Source organism: Lactuca saligna, chromosome 8, assembly GCF_052625555.1.
Source record: "Lactuca saligna cultivar CGN05327 chromosome 8, ASM5262555v1, whole genome shotgun sequence".
Classification (NCBI taxonomy): domain Eukaryota; kingdom Viridiplantae; phylum Streptophyta; class Magnoliopsida; order Asterales; family Asteraceae; genus Lactuca; species Lactuca saligna.
In genome coordinates this window covers 60,080,432-60,091,951 of record NC_136424.1, presented here as the reverse complement: position 1 = coordinate 60,091,951, position 11,520 = coordinate 60,080,432, and the positions used below count along the sequence as shown (strand labels likewise).

General features: G+C 36.4%; 1 protein-coding gene across 1 annotated transcript; it reads right to left on the bottom strand.

Annotated features, from left to right (window-relative positions):
- Positions 1–9,945: 9,945 nt before the first annotated feature.
- On the bottom strand, positions 9,946–10,998 carry LOC145009669 (ethylene-responsive transcription factor ERN1-like). Its single transcript, XM_078968312.1, has one exon. The coding sequence runs from the start codon at positions 10,996–10,998 to the stop codon at positions 9,946–9,948; it is 1,053 nt and encodes a 350-aa protein (XP_078824438.1).
- Between the last annotated feature and the right edge of the window lie 522 nt (positions 10,999–11,520).

The window sequence follows — 11,520 nt, the reverse complement described above, 5'->3', positions numbered from 1 at the left end:
ACTCATGGAGTTGACTATGATGAGATCTTCTCACCAGTAGCAAAGATTAAATATACAAGGGTTATGCTAGCCGTAGCTGCATTTCATGATTATGAAATATGGCAAATGGATGTCAAAACCACTTTCCTTATTGGAAAGTTGGTTGAAGATGTTTACACGAGTCAGCCAGAGGGTTTAATTAATGCAAAGTACCCCAATAGAGTGTGTAAGATTGAGAAATCTATTTATGGATTAAAACAAGCATCTCGCAGATGGAATCTTTGTTTTGATGAGAAAGTCAAAAAGTTTGGATTTTTGAGAAACGAGGTTGAGTCATGTGTATATGTCAAAGCTAGTGGTAGTATAGTGAGCTTTCTGGTATTGTATATTGTGGACATACTGCTCATAGGAAATAACATCCTAACCTTGCAGGAGGTTAAGTCCTGCCTTGGGAAGTGTTTCGCTATGAAGGACCTTGGGGAAGCTGGTTACATCCTAGAGATAATGATATTGAGAAATAGGAGTAAAAGAGTAATAGGACTTAGTCAAAGTACCTACTTGGACAAGGTGTTGAAGCGTTTCAGCATGGAGAACTCCAAGAAAGGTGACTTACCCATCCAAGGCAATAATAAACTGAGTAAGACTCAGAGTCCGAGTATAGAGGCTGAGATAGCAGAGATGAGTCGAATACCATATGCTTCCGCAGTTGGCTCGATCATGTATGCTATGACTTGTACTCGCCCTAATGTGACCTTTTCTTTAAGCATGGTCAGCAGATATCAAGGGAATCCTATTAAAGCTCATTAGACTGCGGTTAAGAACATTCTTAAGTACATGCGGAGGACTAAGGACAGGGTCCTCACTCTCGGTGGGTGTAATGACTTGAGAGTAATAGGGTATAGCGATGCCAACTTTTAAACCAACAGAGTTAATTTCCGCCCTCAGTCGGGCTGGGTGTTTACCCTGAATGGAGGAGCAGTAACATGGAAAATTTCCAAGCAAGAAACTATAGTTGATTCAACGTGTGAATCAGAGTACATCACAGCAAGCGAAGCATCGAAGGAGGCGATATGGTTGAAAAACTTCATCGGAGACCTTGGAGTCATACCATCCATAAAGGAGCCTATGGAGATTTTTTGCGATAATGAAGGGGCGGTTGCCTTAACCAAGAATCCGAGAGATCATGGTAGATTCAGGCATATTGATAGAAAGTACCACTTCATAAGACATCAAGTAAAAGAAGGACACCTCGTGGTAAAGGGGTGTCACACCCCAAAACCGGAACGGCGGAAACGTTATGGGGTGGATGACATCAAGTCAAGTATCACAACACATGCATTATAGTAATCAAAGTACAACAATACATTGCATTAATAGTAATAGTTTTACATAGTTTACATAACAGGGTATCAAAGTAATACGGACAAATGTAATAAGAAAAACATGGTACTAAGCTATCTTCATCAACAACTCCGGGGATGTACCTGTCTAATGCTAACCTGAGAATACAAGTTATTTGAAAAGCGAGTATCAACATTTTTACAAATGTTGGTGAGTTCATAAGTAATTAGTGACATTTTATTCAAATAACTTTATAATGTAGTAGTTTAAGAGTTTACAGTGTATTAGAGTTCTTTCCAGAAAATCCTATATTTTCTTTAATAAAAGCAGCCTTCTACCAAGACTGGACGGAGTTATGTGGTAAAAAGTAGTTTTCCCTTAATCGCTATCATTGTCAAAATACTGAATTTGATTATTAAAGGAAGCAAGAGAAGTCAGGGAAATAACATATGCCTCAGTAGTGAGGACTGCTGACTAAGGCAAAGGAATCATAGACTCCAGGAGAGTATCGAATGAACGACACGCCTGGTTCCGTCTAACAAATGGAGACACAGACCCCAGAAGGTACCAAATGAAAGGTACAGCTGGTAAGGTCTAAAACAGTGAATATAGACCGCAGACAGTATCAAATGAAAGATACATCTTGCAAGGTCAAAACAGAGAATACGGACCGCAGACAATTTCAAATGAAGGATACATCTTGCAAGGTCAAAACAGAGAATACAGTCCGCAGACAGTATCAAATGAAAGATACATCTTGCAAGGCCAAAACAGAGAATACAGACCGCATACAATATCAAATGAAAGATACATCTTGCAAGGTCAAAACAGTGTGACTCTGAAAATGAGTTACCAACATACAATGTAAATTGTCGATGAAATACCGTTACCTTAAGGCCATGAATTATAAGGAAACCTAGGATACTCGTAACCATACTAACCGATACTAGAGTACTTGACGCCCTACAAGCGTCTAAAAAATATGACATTTGTCACCCCTTGGCTTGGTGGGCCGTGGACTGTAGCTAGCAGTCAGGGTGCGGGGGTGTCAATCCCGTATAGATCTATACACACAATGTCCACTCTCCCTACAGGAGACTCTGGTTACCAACTAGACGATGGATAAGGCCGCGTCCCGAAGATGCATCCCAAATAGTGGGTGGTGTGTTTCCGATATAAGTGTTGAACTAGAGGTAGAGACTCATAACTGAACTGACTAATGTAAACCTATATGTCTATGCTCGTATACATAACATACAACAAATGAAGCAACGACCTTCGGACGGCCATCCGATCCCACCAGACCACATCTCAATGAAGAAAAGGAAATAGGGCGGACAAACCTTCCTAAGTCCTTCAATCATTATTTATATGCACCTATACAAGCACAGACATACATCTAACTATGATTGAGTGTGTAACAAGTGGAAATGCATCATGATGTATAACGTACAGTGTGGAATAACTGAATCATAAAGTGTAAATAAATAGGGTGGGATAATCGAATCGTGGTGTGAAATCGTACAGCGTGGGATAACCGAATCGTGAAGTATAAGTGTACCAAGTATAAGTGTATCACGAAGTGGAAACGACAACTGATGAAGTAGAAGCGTCTAACAAGTATAAGTGACTACAAGTATAAGCGAAATAGAGGCAATAACAGGTATAAGCATATCAGGAAGTGAAAGCGTTATCAAGTAGGAGTTTACAATAAGTGAAAGCGAAGCAGCGGTAACTAACAAGTATAAGGATACGACGTGAAAGAGAAATTTGACGAAAACCTTGGAAAACCTTTATACTTAGGAAAATCACATTTTGGTATTCTTTGGTAAAATAAGTTTGAAGACCTGTAGAAATCTTTGTAACCTTTATAAACCAGTTTGAAATGATTTTAGATACAACAGTACAAGTAAGAGTTTTGAAACAATTGAAAACCTTTTTGAAAACCATTATAGTATCCTACTCGGTAAAAACAATGTACAGTGTGGTAAAATCTCGTGCATGCGGGTTACCAATCACATGTGATTGATATGATAACTGCCATGGTTAACTTGTATTCCCCCCCCTATAAAACATGTAAAAACATTTAAAAGGTTCATTCAGGGGTATGAACTCACCTGGTGTAAGTAGGTCCGACGGAGGTGCCAGTTGGGTGTTCGGTGTCACGTAAAGACTCGAACACACTCAATGACCTATTTAACATATGATAACATATGTTCACATACAATTAGTATATTTAATACTAATTAAACACGTATACGCACTCAAAGGAGCGGAAAACACTTTGGTTAAGTGTTTGGGGTGTCCCGGGTAGCGTCTAAAGGTGTGTATGGCTTAGGAATGGAGTTTACTCTCCGAGAGTAAACTCTCAAAGCTTAGTTTACGGCCCAGGGACATCTCACCATGATTTTACGGCCGTAAACTCATGGTGAGAGGTTCTAGTGCGTTTTAAGGCTTCTAACTTGTTCATAGAATTATTCTAGGTCCAAAACTATATAGTATAAATGAGTTTAAGGTCTTTAAGGGCATCTTTAGGGAGTTTACAGCCCATGAACCATCCCTAAGGGAGTTGACGGCCGTGAACTCTCATTCCTTGAGTTTATTGAAGTTTCAAGCCCCTAATATCCTCCTAGTAATTTATAATGAAGTGTGAGGCCATTTGGGGGAATTAAAACTATCATTTGGGCATGTTTGGGGGTGTTTATGGCCTTGGTACATGCCTGGGCTATAAAATCCTTTTACCCCTTCATTTTATTGTGTTTGGATGATCTAAACCCGAAATGATAAGCCCCTAATTTATGTATTAAGTCCAAGGGTGTTTTAGGAGTGTGTTTGGGGCATTTTGACAAGGTTTAGAGGTGTTTACGGCCTAAGCATGTGCTTGGGCCGTAAACTCTCTTTTGTGCCCTAAATTGATTGTTTTAAATGAGCAAACACTCCTAGGCTAAATCCTCAATTTATTTCCAAGCTTTTAGGGACAAGTTTGGGTCTTTTTGGCCTCAATTAAGGTGTTTACGCCCTAAGGAGGATCTTAGGCCGTGAACTCCTTTTCAACAGCTTAAATGGTCGAATTTTAAGCTATAATCACGAGTCATAATGTTTAGAACAAGCTAGGGTAAGTGGACTTACGATTTGGAAGCGTTTGGTTGCGGATTTGGGTAAAAAACGAGTCTAGAGAGAGAGAGAGAGTATAGAGAGAGAGGGTGGAAAAGGCTCAAATGGAGTTTACTCCCCCTTATATATGTGTGGGAGTTGGAGCTCAGTGATATTCTACCCGATACTGTCGTTTAACGGGGCTTTTGGTCGCTCCCGTTTTAGTGGTCGTGATAATAAAACTAACTTTTCCATTTAAATGGAAATGTGTATTATGAGTTTTTATTTCTCTTATCACGACTTAACGACATAAATAAATGAAATATTTATTTAATTGGCGACCTCTAATTAACGGAACTTTTATACAGTGGGATATTCCGTTAACGGTAATAGGGTAATGTAACGGAATAACTTTGGGTTGTCACAAGGGGATATCGTCAAAGGACAACCCAACAGATCCCCTTACGAAGGGATTGACTAGGGTTAAGCACTTGTAGCATGCAAGGGGAATTGGGCTAATGGAAGATATTAGTTTTAGTGGTTAGATACATAGAAACTTATAACAGCTAAATTGTAAATGATATTTGATGATTAAATAAATGGACTTTTATTTATAAGTAAAGTTACTGTCATGTGTCAACTATTTAATATTGTTTCACTTTGCATGATTTGAATTCCAGAATAATAAGATTATTCAAACGATCCATAGTCAATCGTATTTTGGAAATAGGTAATGAGACTAGAGTTTCATGAGTTGGCTTGTAGATTGTCTAAGGCGTTAGACATAGCAAAAGTTTGCTACACCATTCATGAGTACTCCTGAAATAAGATTTAAGTATTGGATTTAACCCGTGCTCACCTGAATTACTTCACGGAACTTATCACGAGTAGTTGTGAGACGATAATATCATATAATCTTCAAACAAAGATATATGAGTTTTTGACTTTGACTTGGTTGGGCATTGATGGCATGAAAACGCATCGGTAACTTGATGTTATAAAACATCTCGTTGTGTATGATTTGATGAGTAGTTAATACAAGCATATAATGTCGAAGTTTATCTTTTCCTTTTATCCTAAAAGGATTAAAAGCGATATATGGGCCCCTCGATGATTCTGTTTTGACTATGTGTCGGGCCCGGTCAGAACTAAATTGATGTGTTCAGTTATGTTCTATGTCAGACGGATCAGAAATCGGGAAACAAATTGCAGGACAATAAGTATGACTATGTTCCATGTATTTTTCGGCATAGATATCTTGAGAACAGAAGAATATATGATCCTTTATCTTAAGAACGTGTCACTAACTAGGTCAGAGTTCGACAACAACTTTTGAAAGATACAATTTCTAAGTCGGATCCTGAAGTCGCATTGGCAACTATAGTTATTAGACTTATCCAAGTGGGAGACTGTTGGATTTGGTGTCTAAGCCCATAACTATAACTAGGATGTACTTGACCCGATTGTAGCATGATCATTTTGGGTTGCTTTCACCAGTGCAATTTGATAGGATGGACTTTTGAGAATAAGGTTATTTATGATTTATTAATATATTATAAGTATAATATATTAATATGAAATCATATTATTTAATTAGTATTGATCAAGAATTAATTTGGAATTAATTTTGTGATCAAAAGATACTAATTAAATATGTGGGGATTGATTGTGTAAATCTATGATTCTTATAGTGTGGGATAATGATCCATGGTTATTTAGGATGAGCTAAAATAATGAGATAGTCTGTGGATAGTCCATGGAGTTTTGACCCATGGAGCCTAAGTAATATGAAAGGTCATCAGGGTTTACAAGGTGTAACCCTAACATTTGCTACACTATAAAAGCACACCCCTAGAACCAAAATCGGTTATAATGGTACCATCATTCTAAGAAGTTTGATATTGATTTTATGCTAAGTAACTAATTCTCTCAAGTCTCATCTTGCATATTAGTGTTTGTGAACCATTAGAGGCATCACACTTGAGGTGCTCAAGCTTTCAAAGGTCAAGAACTACAAGTCCTTTTAATAGGTAAGTCATTCAGCTAGTTGTATTGTTCATATGTTAATTTGTATGCTAGTTAGGATGTATGCTTTGGAAAAATTGAAAATATGCATGTATAATTAGAGAAAACATAGATCTGAAGCATCTAAGGTTGTATGTGCACCATATGAGTGTTATATTGCTCAAAACCGAACATACTCTTCTATACGTAGGGGGTCCTCGCTGTTTGAGGAACTTACGGGACGTTGACTACGTACATGTAGCGTACCACTTGGTATGCCAAACGTACGTGCCGTGTTCAGCCCTTTCCCCATTAAGATCTTAATAATAAAAATCTTCATGTCCAAAGTTAGATCTAAGCCAAAATAGCCTCAAGAATCCTAACGTTTTGAACTTTATGACATTGCATGTCCATTAAGTGCTTAAAACACAAAATCTCAACATCTTAATGCATTAAGACCTTCTATAGCATGCATGGAGGAAAGCTAACCATCAATACCACATTTTTATGACTTAAGACCCCTCATAAGGTCTGAAAGGATGACTTATTGGGTCAAGAACATGCCATTCTCAAGAATCACCATATTTGGGAAAAAGGTGTCTTAAAGGAAGAAATGTCAAGATCTACAAGATGGAGTGATCAAATTGTTAACCTTATACCTCTTGGAGGTTGCTAACAAGAAGGAAATCTCAGATCCAAGATGCTTCCAAGCTCCAATCTCTTCTCGCCACCTTCTTCTTCTTCAAGAACACTTCCAAAACACTAAAATGGGCTCAAAATGCACTCTTCTCACTTAGGGTTTTCTTGGGGTCATTTTTTTACGTAGGGGGCTGATGAAGAAATGAGACATGAGGCAATAATGGGGTTTATATATAGACCAACCCCTAATATTTAGGGTTTGCACTTTTTTACGTACGCTCCACGTACGAGGTGTACGCCCAACGTACTAGGGCACACCTTAGTACGCCTAGCATACACAACATACGCTCAATGTACTACACATAGAAAAAATTATCATATTGCCACTATGAGGCATTTTGCAATTCTTTTCAATCCAAGGACTAAAATACAATATTATTCAAGCATAGGTTTGAAATTGAAATTACCTTGACATTGGGATGTTACACTATGTATGTTGATTGGTAGCAATGGATTGCATGACTAAACATATGACTAATTGTGTTGTATGAAGTATATTTGTTTCCATACCTTTTGCACTTGTTTCTTTGCTTGTTGCTTTCGCGTTACATGGGAATGTGTAACTTGATTGATGACTTGGTGAGGATGGGGACTTAGGGTAGTTATATCTTAGATGTTACCTTAGTATGATACCATATTGGATATGTTTTAAGTTTTTATTTGCTTATGGTTTTCACAAACTTATATAGTGATGTGGTTGTATTTGGATGTTTTAGTAATGTTGGTGATATTTTGAAATAAACGAAAAATAAGACGTTCGTTGCATTATTATGTTAATTGATGTTTTAAAAAAATGAGGTGAAAAATCACGATGTTACAAATAATACAATATATAGTCTGACATGGATACATGAAATTTAAACTTATATATACATGTATGTAGAACGCAATTGGATCTGTGTGGTCGCCCACGTCGTACACCATACAGATACGTCATTGATGAAAGTTTTAAATTTTTGTAACAAACAAATTTCAAAGCAAAATGTCTTCTTACCTAGTATGTTTGCATTGGAGGGTTACAATTCCATATAACACAATATTTTGGCAACTTTGGAAACTTCAAGGGTAGATAAGCAAACACGAATTTTGGATTATTAAAGAGTACATCGGAAACTCTGAATTAGGAGTAGGACATATTAATATGAGCTAGGCTATTTAAGAGTAAACATATGATTCGATTTGATTTGATTCGATTTGGTTTTGATTAAAACTTAAACCTAGAAAAGAAGTTTGGTTTTTAATTTGAAAAAGAGTTGTTCTTTTTTTTTTTTTATGAAAACTTTTAACTAAAAGCAAATAATTTATTAAAAAAAATATTAGAAAATAGGGATGGAGAATTCCTGGATTACTGAGAGTCTTAAATTACACTTTCAAATTAAAGCTTTTCGATGGTACACTCAAAAAATTTTAATCGGATAAAACTCAATGTTTGAGATAAAAAACAGAGAATGATAGATGTTATGTCTTGTGTGTTGTGTACCGAGGTAATTCAAAATTGATCAATTAATAGAAACATAACTTCCTATCCAAAAAACCGCCAAAATGATAATTACATGAAAATAACTTTTTGTTTAAAAACTATCACTAGCTTCTTAAAACCGAGTCTAGAATTAGGATCATAAAATTGAGTTTATTTTCTCAAATTCGGATTTTCATGCATTTTTAACAAAGAAATATTAACCCAGTTAGGGGTTGCCACCCCTTAGACCCCGCTTTCAGGGATGATGTCATCGGACCTCCGTCGGTTCAGGAGCTTCGCCCCTAAATAGTAGTGTACTTTTAAATAAGACAAACTTAAACAAATGTACACTTCGTACCACCTAACTTGTTTGATGTTTATCAATGCAACATTGATCAAAAATTAATCCGACTACGCTTCAATAATATTAGTGATAGAAATCACCACCAAAAACAATACGAGTAAATACATGCTACCTAATTATTTTATTTGTCGATGAAACTTGTAAATATATTTTAATTATTTTAAATTCTATCATACTTAGTATGTTAAATCAATTTGGTTATTCCAGATTTTATATATAGAAAATCGAAACATCATGTTTTTCTCAAGACAATTTGGTTTCTGGCTTTCTTAAAGAAATTTGTTTTGGTTTCTGTTTTTTTTTGCATACCAACAAATCATCTTAATTGTAAATCTTGTGGAGGTTACATGACTAGTTAGATATTCTACGGTAAATCCAAGGCATGCAGTGTATAAATCATCTATTCAAAGTTAGCATAAGTATACACAGGCAGATCTACTATGTTGCACATGGTCGCACGCAATAATTGTAAAATTTTCTCGTCAAATATAAATTTAGTGAAAATTCATTGAAATCAATTACAAATCTATTGGAAATCCATCACAAAATATAATAATTGTGAATTTAGTATAAATTTATCTAACGATTTTATTACGGAACTTACCTTAGAAATAAGCATTTTTCTAGTATACAACCTTTAAAAAATTTATATAACCCCTAGTTTTTCTTTTTGATCCTGTAAATATACAATCATAAAATAAAATATAACACTTGTATATTGTTGACTGAATTATCAAGATCTACCACAATACATATTCATATGCACACATTAAACCATGAAACAACATTCTAGTTGAAACAAACAGGTATAAAAGTATAACCTCTTCTTACACATCGCAACATAATCCTTGATAATTATATAAGAGGCGAAACAATGATTGTTAGGAAATTAGAACAACGAATGATTGCTATTAATTCAAGAAATAAAGAATACAGTTACACCACTATTGTTGCTCATGAATCATATCTGTATAACCTATCAAAGGGTGCTAAAAACATCAAATCTTTAATTTGACCCACTAAAGAACATATCTAGAGAAGGAAGATCAAGAGAACTCCAAATAAACGATTCATCTCCTTCCTTGCTACTCGAAGACGAAAACGATTCCATACTAATTAAATCATTTTCTCCATTGTTATCCTCCCAAACCTTATCATTCTTAACAGCAAGATTCGTTAATTGTACAGGCTTTCGGTTTTCCTTATCACTTCCCGATCCAATCGTCATCCTTAAACACTCAGATATCCCATTAAAAGCATAAAGAGAGGCCGAAATATTTCTTTCAAATTTCATTCTCTTCATGGCTTCACTAAGCATGGATGGGTTGTCGCTGTAGTTATCGTCTCCCATGGGTTTTGTTATCTCTTCTGCAATCTCAAATGGCGAATAGCCCGTATACGATCCAATATCATCAACAAATAGTAAATCCGTCAAACCCAGATCAGTACTTTCTGCGTTTCCCTCCACTTTCGGCTCATCTACACCTAAAGAATGATCAATGCCTACGATATTACTAGAACCATAACTTTCTCTTTCTATAAAACAATCACTGTTAGCATCTGGGATTTCAAATAATTGTTGGAAATCCGAATCTTGAACCTGAGTTACCTCTTGAAACTGTTGTTGATGTTGGAAAGAATGTGTGATTGCCGCCATTGATGAGCCATTCGAAAGATTGGCGGCATTTCTTGCTCTTAGTCTTTGCAGAAGAAGATTAGTGATTTTGGACGAAAGAGCAGGAGATCTGTTCGATGGATTACATGGCCAGAAATTGGTACGTGTATTGGCTCCCCGGAGCAAACAGGCGGCTTCGTCGTAAGCTCTTGCAGCCTCCTCTGCTGTATCAAATGTGCCTAACCATACTCTTATCTGCTGTATGGTGTCCTTAATCTCGGCTACCCATCTTCCAGAGGGCCGCTGGCGAACTCCGACGAACCTCTTTCGTGCCCTAATAGCTCCTCCGACAAGCGCCCCACCATTTGTGTGATCCCAGATGATTTCACCATTACCGCTGTTTTCTCTCTCTTCTCCCTCGATGTCTTTCCTTTTTCTCATCATTTTCATCATTTAAATTTAGGGTTTTCTTTTCTTGTTTTGGGTATGAATAAAGTTATGGCGTACAGATAAGTATATATAAGAGTACAGTACGAGTGGAGAGTTGGAGATATGGTGCCATTACAAGCAGAAGTATTGTAAGTATTGTAAGGATCGTCAGCATTTGTTGGAACATATTTGTCTAATGTATAGCAAATATATGCTGATAATGCTACAAATAAGTACAGTAGCACAAGAAGAGTGTTACATGACATTTCGTTTGACAAGGTCAAGATATAGGGCAACATATTTGGCATATTGAGTGTCCAATAATGAACATATATGTAAACTTTCATTTAATTGGCTCAATGAGAATTACACTTATGTAATGTTTGTTTTTTAAAAACAACATTTTTATAAAGAGGGATTGACGAGCCTCTAGGCAAATTAACAGACATGATATAGTGCTGGATAAAGGATGGTTGCCAAATGCGCCAATTCATCGGTGGAAGGCTAAGATATGTAACATGTGGTTTGAGGTATATG

What these genes read in the sequence shown, in the direction of transcription:
- LOC145009669 (XM_078968312.1), bottom strand. Translation starts at nt 10,998, where the DNA reads ATGATGAGAAAAAGGAAAGACATCGAGGGAGAAGAGAGAGAAAACAGC.